We start from the raw sequence: 15188 nt of genomic DNA on the forward strand, positions 1-15188 counted from the left end.
ACTAATGTGAATTGCGACTGTCCAAGAGGGAGACAGAGCGTGCAGTATTTTTCAAAATTATTTGACCACCAAAACATTTTTCATGAAGTTTTATTAATATCTCACAGACACATTTTCAGAGATCCTGAACTACCCTCGGCCATCTTCAGTAGGAAAGAGTAGAAACCAAAAGGCAGAGCCAGTGCAACACTGGGAGAATCTCCTGACTCCCAAGATAACCAAGAGAGCCTGCCTCATCGTGACGGCTCCACTCTGCAGATGACACGGGTCTCGAGCGGTCAGCAACTGATCTCAAGGCCCTAGAATTTAGTGGCTTGGCCACTGCACTTATGCCGTTTATCATGGCTCCTCAGCACAGTGTCTGAGTTCAATCCCAGGAAGTATGGAATCTGTCTTTATGATAGGGAGTCTGATGCCAGGGAAACCTTTATTCCAGCAGTGAGTGGACTACCCCAGGGATCTCATCCCTCCAACTGCCTGCGTCCCATCCGTGTGCCGGGCTCCAGGTGAGCTGACTCCCTCCTCGCCTGCCTGGTCCGCCTCTCATCATCTGATCCGATTCCACTAGTGGACTGAACTGAACCAGGCTTCCACCTTCTCCAGGCAAGGACCCTGGGTTATTCACATTATTTGAGTCCACAAGGTAGGACCAAAAAAAATCTGTGGATGGCAATGATGCTGGAGATGATCTGTGATATAATTTCCACCAAATAACCCTCAAGGACCCAGCAGCCATCTTTTTGACTGAGGATACCAACCCATCATATACTCTTTCGTGTGAGATGAAATGAGACAATGTGAGATACTATATGTACAAATGTTTCATAAATGGTAAGACATCATACAAACAATAATGAATACAGTCTCCATTGCCCTGATCAGTGATTGGTCCATTTCTAATGACCCTCAGCTTTTGATTGATATTTCCAGTACCTGAGCCAGACCCATCTGCCCTGTCCATCTTATCTAGAGTTCAAATTTTGATAGCCCATCCACCAGTTCCTCTGTTTTAGATACCTGCAACCGGTCAGCATAGCGCTTTTCCAGTGCCCGGACAACCTTTACGTGGCACATTGGAGATGGTTCTTGAAGTAGTGGAGAGCCAACTTGAACTGGATCTGAGCTTTGGTGTTGGTCCGGTATACGTTGTAGCTCTTCTCCAGGGCTGCCAGCTCTGGGTCCGCCACTGGAGAACGGGGCTGGTGACCTACAATCACATTTGAGCAGGACCCCACAAGCAGGCTTCCGAGTCCATCGATAAAGAACTCTGCCAAGAGAGGGAAAGTGCGAGAAGGAAATGTGAGCTTCCGCCAGAGACCCAGGGCCATACTGCAGATCTGGGAGGAGAGTCGGGGGGAGGGGACACAGTTTATACCCCTGGGGAGCTTCCGCCCCTGTGAAGCCACCTGCCCAGGCTACTGAGTTGGAAGGACAGACAATGATATGGGTAGAGAGACACAGATTGGCTTCCAACTGGACGGAACTGTGGACTCCAGGACTGAGAGGAATGAGAGGGGAAGGTCACCAGCTGCAGTTTCATAGGAGAGGATGTCTGGAAAAGAAGCAGCAGCAGCCAGGTGGGAAAAGAGGGAGGGGCCAGAGCTGTAGGCAAAGGAAGGGGAAGGGCGTCGTGGAGAAGCAGAACAGCCTGGGGGAGACAAGAAGGCAGAGAGGGTGGTGGGAGGCAAGAGAGACCACGAGGGACTTCCCTGGTGGTCCAGTGGCTAGGACTCTGAGTTCCCAATGCAGGGGGCCTGGGTTCGATCCCCGGCCAGGGAACTAGATCTCACATGCCGCAACTAAGGGTTCGCATGCCACAACTAAAGACCCTGCATGCTGCAACAAAGATCCTGCACATGGCAATGAAGATCCGGTGTGCCGCAACGAAGACCCAGTGCAGCCAAGTAAATAAATAAATATTCTAAAAAAAAAGAGAGAGAGACCACGAGCTCTCCATTTTAGCGAGAAAGGGTGAGCTCCCCATTTTGGGGAGAAAGGACAAGCTCCCCTGAGCAGTGGCACACGGCCCTCCCTCCTTGGGAAAAAACAGGCTTCTGAGATCTGTCCACAGCACAGCTCTCTTCCTCACTCTTCCAGCCTCCCCACCTGAATGAGCCACTCGCTGCAGGCGGGGGTCGAAGCCCACTCTTTGGAGCCGCTCTGTGTGGGCCAGGAAGAAGTTGACAACGCCACTCGTCACCACACAGCTGGGGAAGCCGTCCAGGGGCCGGAAAGATCCTGACCGCCGGTGGAGACAGTCTCCATTCTCACTGTGCTCCAGGAACAGCTTAAACTGGAACACGTTTCCAAGCACACTGCCGCCTACCTAGCCGGTGGGCAGAGAAATCCACATTAGAGAATAGACTCAGTATCCATGTAGCTGCTGTCAAGAAGCCTTCCTGGACTGAACCTCAGTTATGACAAAAATCACACCCTTTATCTACCCTTCATACTACACTTACACCAAGTCCAAAGGGCAGACAACTCTGCTCCGTTTACCCTCCAGCAGGCTCACTCTTTCCAGAAGGTGACTCACTCCCTTCCAGTACAAGGAGTGGTGTTTAGGTGCAAGAGGCAGCCTGCTCGTGCAGGGGTCCCTGTGTGGACTTCCTGCAGCCAGTAGTTTGTCTCAAGCTGCCTTCGTTCCGTTCTCTGCTCCCGGCTCACCTCTCTGTGCTGCCCGTCCCTGCACTCGTGGGAGATGCATGCATCTAGCTGTTGGAGCCCGAGCAAAACAGGACAAGCAATTATATCTATTCCTGAACCATCATAATCACCCAGGGTGGCACAGCAGTCTGACTGTCTGCCATCACCTGTACTTTCCCTCCCCCCTTAGTAAATGAACCCTCTTGAGTTTTAACTGGACTAAATTAAAGTCTAGCCAATTAACCCAATAAAGATGAAATTTTCCCACTTCCCTTGCAAGGTCTGACCATGTGTCTAAGTCCTGGCTGAAAGGATGTGATTCAGAACAGATGTCTGCAACTTTTATAAAGATCTCAATCTTAAAAGAGAACTTGTCCTTCACTTCCCCTCTCCTCCCCATTTCTTCCGACCATACAGCTGAGGACCACGAAGATGGACAAACAACGGGGAAGGAAGCTGGTCCAGGATGACCCTGGAAGGAGAGTCGAGTGCCAGCTTGCATTCTTACACGGGTGGGAACTGCACCTTCTATGTCATTTACGCTATTGTGATTGGGTCTCTAGAGACATCTTAGTCAGGTCAGATGCTTTGGGGACTGTCCACCTGGAGTATGAAGTAACTGTGGTCACTGTGCTACTTCTTATACATTTTCTTTCTTTTTAACAGCTATATTGAGATAGCTTTGACATATTAAAATTGCTTGATGTTTTGATGTATGTATACGTTGTGAAAAGATCACCACACAAGCTAATTGACAAATCTATCGCCTCTACCTAGTAATCTCTGCAAATCTATCGCCTCTACCTAGTAATCTCTGCAAATCTATCGCCTCTACCTAGTAATCTCTGCAAATCTATCGCCTCTACCTAGTAATCTCTGCAAATCTATCGCCTCTACCTAGTAATCTCTGCAAATCTATCGCCTCTACCTAGTAATCTCTGCAAATCTATCGCCTCTACCTAGTAATCTCTGCAAATCTATCGCCTCTACCTAGTAATCTCTGCAAATCTATCGCCTCTACCTAGCAATCTCTGCAAATCTATCGCCTCTACCTAGTAATCTCTGCTAATCTATCACCTCTACCTAGTAATCTCTGCAAATTTCAAAAATACAATGCAGCATTATTAATTACTGTCACCTTTTTCTTCTCTTTTCTATATGTGACTTTTGATGTTTTTGTTATTTTTTTAATGTCCTTAAGGCCACATAGTCTTTTATAGCCTTGTGCCATTTTCATTTTTGTAACGGTGTGTGACGGCGCCAGAGCCCCGCTCGCTTTCTCTGGCCACTCCAGAGAGGAGGAAGGTAGAAGTAATAAACACACCATTTTAAAAACAGAACAACGGTGAGTTTTGGGCGTGGGTGTTGGTATAATTTGCTCAAAGAAAAGTAAGAACAGAGGCAGAAGCGGAACTCGTGTGTCTGATTCCCGCGTGATGGTCTCAACCCCGGAGCTGTGCTGCATCACCTCCTGCACCGGGCCCTCCCCCGCCCCTTCTGCCCTCCCTTCTCTCTTTCCCTCCTCTTCTTTCGCATACTTCCCTCTCTTCCTTTCTCCTCCCCTTCCCCTCTCACTTGTCAGATTGCAATGGGGTAGAACCAGCAACTCTCCCTTACCACGTCCAGTTCTGTCTTCTCTAGGACATCCACCAGCACCTCAATCTTGGTCTTGTCGTTGAAGAGAAAGTCATCGTCCACCCAGAGAACGTATTTGGTGGTGACCTGAGATATGGCCAGATTCCTACCAGCGAACCAACCCTGTGAGTAGAGTGAGGTTAGATGGTGGTTGCCTGCCCTGCTTCATATCAGCGTCACCTGGGAGCTTTCTCAGTTCCCAACAAGCAGGCTGCGCCACAAACAGTGGCTGAGAACCTCTGGGTTAAAGGGAGTCCCTGTCTCAGAGACACTGGGAGAGGGACAGGGGCTCTCTGGATCAAAGACTGAGACAAAGGCAGAAAGTCCTTCCTTGGCCCTGTGGCTAATATGACCGATGGAAGTCCCCTTTCACCCCAGAGAGTCTCTGTGGCTCTCCCGCCCTTTCCCCTCATGCAGCCTGGAAGCTGTTGGAGGAGGGGACACTCTGGTACGCATAATATCCACTATCCACTTCCTCCTGTGTGTGCTTGAAAGATGGTGCATGGGGGAGAGAGACGCTCCAGCGAGGGGGGAATTATAGGGATGAGAGGTTTCTCTGCTGTTGGACCTGCATGTCAGGAAACCTTAGACTGTCGGACACCTCAAGTCACTTAGAAGGCCCTCAATCAGTTTCCACACCAAGTGTGAGGAGACGCAGATTAACTACCCTGTTAATGCAGAAAAGGGAGAGTGGCCTGATTTCTCTGTGAATTTGGAATCAGCAAGGGGACTCCCCTCCCATGCCAGGCCCCTGCTGCCTTGGGAGGGCCACTGAAGCAGCCCCATTCAGGGCAGAACCTGACTGTGGGCCCTCTTGTCCCGGGATCCGGGTGTCTCCCCATCTGGGAGGGACATACCTTCCCATAAGGCATGGTGTAATACTCCACGTGGCTGTCATTAATTTTCAGGGGCTCCTTGCTGTCATCAGCCACGATCACGGTCAAATCTGGGTAATACTCACGAATGCTCCGGACCATGGTCATGAGCTTGTGGGGACGGAGGAAAGTTTTGGTGGCAATGGTCACCAGGTCTCTGAGCTTCCTCTCTGAGCAAGAAAGGGTAGATGTCAGAGCTCTGTCTTCAGGAAGCCTCACTGTCCTGACTTGCATCATTCTGGGGGCACATGGGTCGTCTGGTGCGGTGGGGTCAGCTGAAGTTAACGCATGCTGAAAGCTACACCCTCACCTATTGTTTGTGGGTGAATGCAAGAGAACCCGACTGCAGAGCCACTTTTCAGAATGACAGAAATCAGAAATCATTCTATAAACCCTTTTCAGTACATGCTGCAGCATTACCCAGCTTCTCCTGGGTCTGTGGGAGTGAGTGGAAATGAGACAGGGAGACAAGAGTACAGCTATTTTGGACAAAGACCAGTCTTGGGTAAACAAGACTTGCAAACTAAAGAACAAAGGCCCTGGGGGCCCGAGTCCCAGAGGGAAAAAACCAGACTCACAGGAATAAAAGATTAACTTTATCTCTGTGCCACTAAGAGTATACCTAGCTGCCACAAGACAAGAAGCTCAACTGTAAATTTTCGCCTAATCTGTTCCTGGGCTTTCTTACAGAGCATTCTCATGCATTTCTTCCCCCTCACGGAAGGGCTCCCTATTCCTGACAGCCACCATGGAGCCACCCGCTGCTGATCAAAGAAGTTGGATGATTTCTGAAAATTATCCGTGATCGTGAGACAAACCTCCCTTTTGTTATAAAAGCAACTCTCCCCTTCTACTCAAGGAGTTGGCACTTTTTTCCCGCCTTCTCTCTCTCCCTCTCTCTTTTAAAAATTTTTTGAATTTTATTTTATTTTTTATACAGAGGATTCTTATTAGTTATCCATTTTATACGTATTAGTGTATACATGTCAATCCCAATCTCCCAATTCATCCCACCATCACCACCCCCCCGCCACTTGGTGTCCATACATTCGTTCTCTACATCTATGTCTCTATTTCTGCCCTGCAAACCGATTCATCTGTACCATTCTTCTAGGTTCCACATATATGCATTAATATACGATATCTGTTTTTCTCTTTCTGACTTACTTCACTCTGTATGACAGTCTCTAGATCCATCCACATCTCTACAAATGACCCAATTTCGTTCCTTTTTATGGCTGAGTAATATTGCATTGTATATATGTACCACATCTTCTTTATCCATTCGTCCGTCAATGGACACTTAGGTTGCTTCCATGTCCTGGCTATTGTAAATAGAGCTGCAATGAACATTGTGGTACTTGACTATTTTTGAATTATGGTTTTCTCAGGGTATATGCCCAGTAGTGGGATTGCTGGGTTGTATGGTAGTTCTATTTTTAGTTTTTTAAGGAGCCTCCATACTGTTCTCCATAGTGGCTGTATCAATTTACATTCCCACCAACAGTGCAAGAGGGTTCCCTTTTCTCCACACCCCCTCCAGCATTTGTTGTTTGTAGATTTTTTGATGATGCCCATTCTAACTGGTGTGAGGTGACACCTCATTGTAGTTTTGATTTGCATTTCTCTAATAATTAGTGATGTTGAGCAGCTTTTCATGTGCCTCTTGGCCATCTGTATGTCTTCTTTGGAGAAATGTCTATTCAGGTCTTCTGCCCATTTTTGGATTGGGTTGTTTGTTTTTTTAATATTGAGCTGCATGAGCTATTTATATATTTTGGAGATTAATCCTTTGTCTGTTGATTCGTTTTGCAAATATTTTCTCCCATTCTGAGGGTTGTCTTTTCCTCTTGTTTATGGTTTCCTTTGCTGTGCAAAAGCTTTTAAGTTTCATTAGGTCCCATTTGTTTATTTTTGTTTTTATTTCCATTACTCTAGGAGGTGAGTCAAAAAAGATCTTGCTGTGATTTATGTCAAAGAGTGTTCTTCCTATGTTTGCCTCTAAGAGTTTCATAGTGCCCGGTATTACATTTAGGTCTCTAATGCATTTTGCGTTTATTTCTGTGTATGGTGTTAGGGAGTATTCTAATTTCATTCTTTTACATGTAGCTGTCCAGGTTTCCCAGCACCACTTATTGAAGAGACTGTCTTTTCCATTGTATATCCTTGCCTCCTTTGTCATAGATTAGTTGACCATAGGTGCATGGGTTTATCTCTGGGCTTTCTATCCTGTTCCATTGATCTATATTTCTGTTTTTGTGCCAGTACCATATTATCTTGATTACTGTAGCTTTGTAGTATAGTCTGAAGTCAGCGAGTCTGATTTCTCTAGCTCCATTTCTTTCCCTCAGGACTGCTTTGGCTATTCGGGGCCTTTTATGTCTCCATACAAATTTTAAGATTTTTTGTTCTAGTTCTGTAAAAAATGCCATTGGTAATTTGACAGGGATTGCATTGAATCTGTTGATTGCTTTGGGTAGTATAGTCATTTTCACAATACTGATTCTTCCAAACCAAGAACACGGTATATCTTTCCATCTGTTTGTATCATCTTTAATTTCTCTCATCAGTATCTTATAGTTTTCTGCATACAGGTCTTTTGTCTCCATAGGTAGGTTTATTCCTAGGTATTTTATTCTTTTTGTTGCAATGGTAAATGGGAGTGTTTCCTTGATTTCTCTTTCAGATTATTCATCATTAGTGTATAGGAATGCAAGAGATTTCTGTGCATTAATTTTGTATCCTGCAACTTTACCAAATTCATTGATTAGCTCTAGTAGTTTTCTGGTGGCATCCTTAGGATTCTCTATGTATAGTATCATGTCGTCTGCAAACAGTGACAGTTTTACTTCTTTTCCAACTTGAATTCCTTTTATTTCTTTTTCTTCTGATTGCCGTGGCTAGGACTTCCAAAACTATGTTGAATAATAGTGGCAAGAGTGGACATCCTTGTCTTGTTCCTGATCTTAGAGGAAATGCTTTCAGCTTTTCACCATTGAGAATGATGTTTGCTGTGGGTTTGTTGTATATGGCTTTTATTATGTAGAGGTAGGTTCCCTCTATGCCCACTTTCTGGAGAGTTTTTATCACAACTGGGTGTTGAATTTTGTCAAAAGGTTTTTCTGCATCTATTGAGATGATCATAAGGTTTTTCTTCTTCAATTTGTTAATATGGTTTATCACATTGATTGATTTGCATATATTGAAGAATTCTTGCATCCCTGGGATAAATCCCACTTGATCAAGGTGTATGATCCTTTTAATGTGTTGCTGGATTCTGTTTGCTAGTATTTTGTTGAGGATTTTGCATCTATATTCATCAGTGATATTGGTCTGTAATTTTCTTTTTTTGTAGTGTCTTTGTCTGGTTTTGGTATCAGGGTGATGGTGGCCTCATAGAATGAGTTTGGGAGTGTTCCTTCCTCTGCAATATTTTGGAAGAGCTAGAGAAGGGTGGGTATTAGCTCTTCTCTAAATGTTTGATAGAATTCACCTGTGAAGCCATCTGGTCCTGGTCTTTTGTTTGTTGGAAGATTTTTTGTCACAGTTTCAATTTCATTACTTGTGATTGGTCTGTTCATATTTTCCATTTCTTCCTGGTTCGGTCTTGGAAAGTTATACCTTTCTAAGAATTTGTCCATTTCTTCCAGGTTGTCCATTTTATTGGCATACAGTTGCTTGTTGTAGTCTCTGAGGATGCTTTGTATTTCTGCGGTGTCTGTTGTAACTTCTCCTTTTTCATTTCTAATTTTATTGATTTGAGTCCTCTCCCTCTTTTTCTTGATGAGTCTGGCTGATGGTTTATCAATTTGATTTATCTTCTCAAAGAACCAGCTTTTAGTTTTATTGATCTTTGCTATTGTCTTCTTTGTTTGTACTTCATTTATTTCTGCTCTGATCTTTATGATTTCTTTCCTTCTACTAACTTGCATTTTGTTTGTTCTTCTTTCTCTAGTTGCTTTAGGTGTAAGGTTAGATTGTTTATTTGAGATTTTTCTTGTTTCCTGAGGTAGGCTTGTATTGCTATAAACTTCCCTCTTAGAACTGCTTTTGCTGCATCCCATAGGTTTTGGATGGTCATGTTTTTGTTGTCATTTGTCTCTAGGTATTTTTTGATTTCCTCTTTGATTTCTTCAGTGATCTCTTGGTTATTTAGTAACATATTGTTTAGCCTCCATGTTTTTCTTTTCTTTTCTTTTTTTTTTTTTTACGTTTTTTCCCTGTAATTGATTTCTAATCTCGTAGCGTTGTGGTCAGAAAAGATGCTTGATATGATTTCAGTTTTCTTAAATTTACTGAGGCTTGATTTGTGACCCAAGATATGCTCTATCCTGGAGAATGTTCTGTGTGCACTTGAGAAGAAAGTGTAATCTGCTGTTTTTGGATGGAATGTCTTATAAATATCAATTAAATCTATCTGGTCTGTTGTGTCATTTAAAACTTGTGTTTCCTTATTAATTTTCTGTTTGGATGATCTGTCCATTGGTGTAAGTGAGGTGTTAAAGTCCCCCACTACTATTGTGTAACTGTCTATTTCCTCTTTTATAGCTGTTAGCAGTTGCCTTATGTATTGAGGTGTGCCTATGTTGGGTGCATATATATTTATAATTGTTGCATCTTGTTGTTGGATCGATCCCTTGATCATTATGTAGTGTCCTTCCTTGTCTCTTATAACATTCTTTATTTTAAAGTCTATTTTATCTGATAGGAGTATTGCTACTCCAGCTTTCGTTTGATTTCCATTTGCATGGAATATCTTTTTTCATTCCCTAACTTTCAGTCTGTATGTGTCCCTAGGTCTGAAGTGGGTCTCTTGTAGACAGCATATATATGGGTCTTGTTTTTGTATCTATTCAGCGAGCCTGTGTCTTTTGCTTGGAGCATTTAATCCATTCATGTTTAAGGTAATTATCGATATGTATGTTCCTATGACCATTTTCTTAATTGTTATGGGTTTGTTTTTGTAGGTCCTTTTCTTCTCTTGTGTTTCCCACTTAGAGAAGTTCCTTTAGCATTTTTTTGTAGAGCTGGTTTGGTGGTGCTGAATTCTCTTAGCTTTTGCATGTCTGTAAAGCTTTTGATTTCTCTGTCGAATCTGAATGAGATCCTTGCCAGGTAGAGTAATCTTGGTTGTAGGTTCTTCCCTTTCATCACTTTAAATGTATCATGCCACTCCCTTCTGGCTTATAGAGTTTCTGCTGAGAAATCAGCTGTTAACCTTATGGGAGTTCCCTTGTATGTTATTTGTCATTTTTCCCTTGCTGCTTTCAATAATTTTTCTTTGTCTTTAATTTTTGTCAGTTTGATTACTATGTGTCTCGGCATGTTTCTCCTTGGGTTTATCCTGTATGGGACTCTCTGCACTTCCTGGACTTGGGTGGCTATTTCCTTTCCCATGTTAGGGAAGTTTTCCAGTATAATCTCTTCAAATATTTTCTCGGGTCCTTTCTCTCTCTTTTCTCCTTCTGGGTCCCCCATAATGCAAATGTTGTTGCCTTTAGTGTTGTCCCAGAGGTCTCTTAGGCTGTCTTCATTTCTTTTCATTCTTTTTTCTTTATTCTGTTCTGCAGCAGTGAATTCCACCATTCTGTCTTCCAGGTCATGTATCCGTTCTTCTGCCTCTGCTATCCTGCTATTGATTCCTTCTAGTGTATTTTTCATTTCAGTTATTGTATTGTTCACCTCTGTTTGTTTGCTCTTTAATTCTTCTAGGTGCTTGTTAAACATTTCTTGCATCTTCTCGATCTTTGCCACCATTCTTTTTCCAAGGCCCTGGATCATCTTCACTATCATTATTCTCAATTCTTTTTCTGAAAGGTTGCCTATCTCCACTTCATTTAGTTGTTTTTCTGGGGTTTTATCTTGTTCCTTCATCTGGTACTTAGTCCTCTGCATTTTCATTTTGTCTATCTTTCTGTGAATATGGTTTTCCTTCCACAGGCTACAGGATTGTAGTTCTTCTTGCTTCTGCTGTCTGCCCTCTGGTGGATGAGGCTGTCCGAGAGGCTTGTCTCCTGCCTTCTCTCTTGTGCACAAACTATCTCTTTTAATAAAAAGCTCTGCGTGCCTAAGAGTCTTGCAGAAGCGATATTCATTTCTATGGTATTGCTGCTGCCCAAGAATCTGGAAAGGGCTCAGTAACAGAAAGTGTCAAGTAAATCATGTTCAAGAGCATGGCAAATGAATCCTCTCCTACCTTTTCTCTTCTCAGGCCACATGATAAGTTTGGTTCTTTTGTTATAGTAAAGAGAGAATCAGGGGCCTGAATTACCATAGGAGGTGGTCAAGGTAGGGGACTCCCAGCCAAGTTGGTGGTATAGAATTTTGCTTTGAAATTCCATATTGTTCCAAACACATAGCAATGATAAAGAAAAATGCAGACATAGCTGTGCTCAAAAATAGACAACATTTCTTCCAAGAACAGATATCAACAGCTGTGAGCAGAGCTGGAGCTGGGCTTGCAGCAATCTGAGGTCAGAACAGCAGAGGAGGCTGGGAGGCCAAGTCTGAGTGTTTTAATGGAATAAAAGTGTCTCATAAGGTATGTGGGTCCACAGCCAGGCTTTTTGCTAGAAGCCACACACTGAAGCCAGGCTGCACTCCCTCCATCTCTCACCACATACTACCTGCTGGGCAAGGAACCCCAAACATCCATCATCCCTGTACACAACTCTGGGTGCAGAGATGACACCACATCACAGCCAAGCCCTGCACCAAGCCACCCTCAGGCCCAGCAACTGGCTCTTCAGTGATGCCAGTATCACTAGGGAACAAGGACCCCAACACTCCGGTATGAAATGATGGACTAGGAATCTTGGGCTAGTGGGAATAGAAGCAATTGTAAAGCTGTGAGATGGGAACAAATCAGGAGACAGAGAGAGAGAAAAGAGGGAGAAAGAAGGAGAGAGGAGAAAACGAAACAAACAAGCAAAAGCCTCCTACTCAAGATGAGCCACCAGCAAAAATTCCAAGACACTCAAAGAAAACTACAGCCAGCAAATCGACCCTGCACAGTGTGTATCTACCACTCTAGATAGACAAAATCATAGAGGAAGCTGAAAAGGATTTAAAATGAGAATGTTTAAAATCTTTAAAGTGACAAATCACGGAATCACCTATATGAAAAAGAAAATATGGAACAAAAACAGGCATAAATGAAATGAGAATATTTAGATATGAAACCAACTTAAAATTACTGAAGATAAATGTAAAGAACCAAAAGGGAGACCTGACTTCAGATATTTAAAATTTTTTAACAAACATAAGAGAATGCTATGAACAGCTCTATGACAAAAAAAGAAAATAGGCAATTTACATCAAATTTAAGACAACTTTACAGAAACATTTAAAAAATGGACTCAATGTACATACAGATCAATAACCATTAAAGACACAGAACTGATAGTTTTAAATTTCTTCCCTTTCTCTCACTCCTTCCCATCCACATTCCCATCCTTAACCACCTTCCCCAAAACTTGGACCAAAAAAAAAAAAAAAAAAAGACATAAGGATCAGATAAGTTGTAATAAAACTCCAAGAGACGTATTATTCTTATTTTATTACAATTCACTTCAGCAAACAGTGAAAAAAGGAAAGCTATCCAACTTGTCTTACGAGACTTGTATAATATTGACAACAAAACTGGGCAAGGACATTACAGGAAAAAATAGTCTCAGTTTTGAATACAGGTGCAAGAATCCTATATAAAATTGCATCAAATTTAATTCAGCATTTAATCAACTAATACATTGCAATCAAGATGGGTTTATTCCAGAAATACAGGAACAATTTCAACAGCAGGAAATCAATAATGTAAGTCACTACATAAACCCAATTAAAGGAGAAAAATTATTTCAATGGGTACAGACAATTTATCTGATAAAGTTCAATACTCATTCATATAAAAACTCTCTGCAAGGAAATAGAAAGTAGAAATAGAAAAATTCTTAGCAGCAGTAATAGAAGGAAAGGGACTTCCCTGGTGGTCCAGAGGTTAAGACTTTGCCTTCCAATGCAAGGGGTGCAGGTTCAATCCCTAGTCGAGGAGCTAAGACCCCACATGCCTCACAGCCAAAAAACCAAAACATAAAACAGAAGCAATATTGTAACAAATTCAATAAAGACTTTAAAAAAATGGTCCACATCAGAAATAGAAGGAAAGAAGGAAACTTTCTTACCCTGACACATCTACCACACTCCTACCCAGCAAACATGAATGGTAGAGCATTCGAATGTTCTTAAACTCAGGAACAAGCAAAAGTGCCTGCTACCACTGCTATCATTCAACACTGTACTGAAGATTTTAGCAAAATGCAGTAAGACAAGAAAACTAAACAAATGATAAGAACTGGAAAAGAAGAGACAAAAATTATTATTTGTTCAAGAGACTCTATGTTAAAAACGATCACTAATATGAGTGCAAGACGATGCTGCTTGTGTAAGTTCAGCATTCAAAAATCACTAATGTCCTATATACCAACAGCAACCAATTAAAATGTAGAAGAAAAAGATCCAATTTATAAAAGCAATAAGAAATATAAAGTACCTAAGACTAAATCCAATGAAGTGTGCAATTCCTTTACAAATAAAACTAGAAAATAAATTATTGAAGAACCTATGAAGAGACTATGACATGGAGATTATAACATGGAGAGGTATACCAGATTCATGGTTGGGAATATTCAACTTCATAAAACTGTCAATTCATCTCTAATTAATCTACAAATTCTATGAAATTCTCATCAAAATCTCAAGGGATTTTGGAGGATCTTGATGAGCTGATGCCAAAACGCTAATGAAAAAGTAAAAGACCAAGAAGGGCTGAGAAAAGTTTGCTAAATGAAATACAGTCATCCTGAAGTATAGAATTTATCCCCACTAGATACAAAACCTGTTATAAAGTGTATGGAAACATTATGGAATGAGCCCAAGGATAAATAGATCGATGTGACCTAAGAAAGGTTCAGACCCTGCATGCCTGAAAGTGGGTGTGTGAACGCTGGCTGTACGAGCAGTAGGCGGCTGCACCACTAGGTCTGTGGTGGTGGGACAACAGGCTCTCCATACACAAAAAATTAGGTCCTCTTCACATGCCACACATAAGTATCTAAATGTAAGAACCAAACGTGCAACTTTTGAAAAAAATAGAGGAGAGTATCTTTATGGCTCCAACGTAGGGAAGAATTTCTTTCTTTTTTTTTTTTTTTTTGTGGTACGCGGGCCTCTCACTGTTGTGGCCTCTCCCATTGCGGAGCACAGGGTCCGGACACGCAGGCTCAGCGGCCATGGCTCACGGGCCCAGCCGCTCTGCGGCATGTGGAATCTTCCCGGACCGGGGTATGAACCCGTGTCCCCTGCATCGGCAGGCGGACTCTCAACCACTGCGCCACCAGGGAAGCCCGAATTCCCAAGTTTTATAAATCTTTATTGAAGGACTATTTCCTCAATTCTCTTTACTTGGTTTATTCCTAATAGTTCCTTCCAGGGACCCTGCAAGAGCGGGAGTGCCTTCCTTCTCTCCCTGAACCCACACCCTCAGGAGACAGTAGGGAGAGCTTCTGTTCCACCTCAGGGCCCAAGAGCTCTCATAGTCTGCATTACCTCCTCTGAAAGTGTTCAAATTCAGCCTGTCTCCTCACTTTCACCGCAGGGAGGTCACTCTGGCCATAGGCATCCTCAAAGTTATAGCTTCCCTGATGTCCCGAGGCTTCACATTTGCACTGGTTTTTCGGGAAGAGCCTAGAACAAGATGAGGACTAAGGTCACGGATTGGGTGGGTGGGCTGGTGGGTAAGGCGGGGCCTGAAGCCTAAGCCAGTGTGTTTTTCCGCTCAGACTCTCCTTTCCCATAGCCACCGTCTGGGTTGGGTTGAGACTCTAGAATGCCAGCAGTGGCTGTTCCCAAAGACACAGGGAGGGGAAGGAAGGGGAAAGGGCAAGAAGGCCCTTCTCTCAAAACCAACGTATGGTTACCAAAGGGGAAACATGGGGGGAAGGGATAAATTAGGAGCTTGGGATTAACATAGACACACTA

At 42.9% G+C, this 15188-nt stretch overlaps 1 protein-coding gene across 1 annotated transcript; it reads right to left on the reverse strand.

Annotated features, from left to right (window-relative positions):
- Window positions 1-74: 74 nt before the first annotated feature.
- On the reverse strand, window positions 75-14754 carry B4GALNT2 (beta-1,4-N-acetyl-galactosaminyltransferase 2 (SID blood group)). The gene is made up of 4 exons (XM_033847656.2): window positions 5139-14754; window positions 4264-4404; window positions 2107-2326; window positions 75-1267 (listed from the first exon to the last, which is right to left on the reverse strand). The coding sequence occupies exons 1-4, from the start codon at window positions 5391-5393 to the stop codon at window positions 1062-1064; spliced, it is 822 nt and encodes a 273-aa protein (XP_033703547.2). The 5' UTR covers window positions 5394-14754; the 3' UTR covers window positions 75-1061.
- Window positions 14755-15188: the final 434 nt, after the last annotated feature.

This window comes from Tursiops truncatus, chromosome 20 (genome assembly GCF_011762595.2).
Source record: "Tursiops truncatus isolate mTurTru1 chromosome 20, mTurTru1.mat.Y, whole genome shotgun sequence".
Taxonomy (NCBI): Eukaryota; Metazoa; Chordata; class Mammalia; order Artiodactyla; family Delphinidae; genus Tursiops; species Tursiops truncatus.

Coding starts and splice junctions, on each gene's coding strand:
- B4GALNT2 (XM_033847656.2), bottom strand. CDS start 5,393: ATGATGCAAGTCAGGACAGTGAGGCTTCCTGAAGACAGAGCTCTGACA. Junction 4,405..5,138: donor ACACCATGCCTTATGGGAAG/GTATGTCCCTCC, acceptor CTCTACTCACAG/GGTTGGTTCGCTGGTAGGAA. Junction 2,327..4,263: donor AGAAGACAGAACTGGACGTG/GTAAGGGAGAGT, acceptor CCCACCGGCTAG/GTAGGCGGCAGTGTGCTTGG.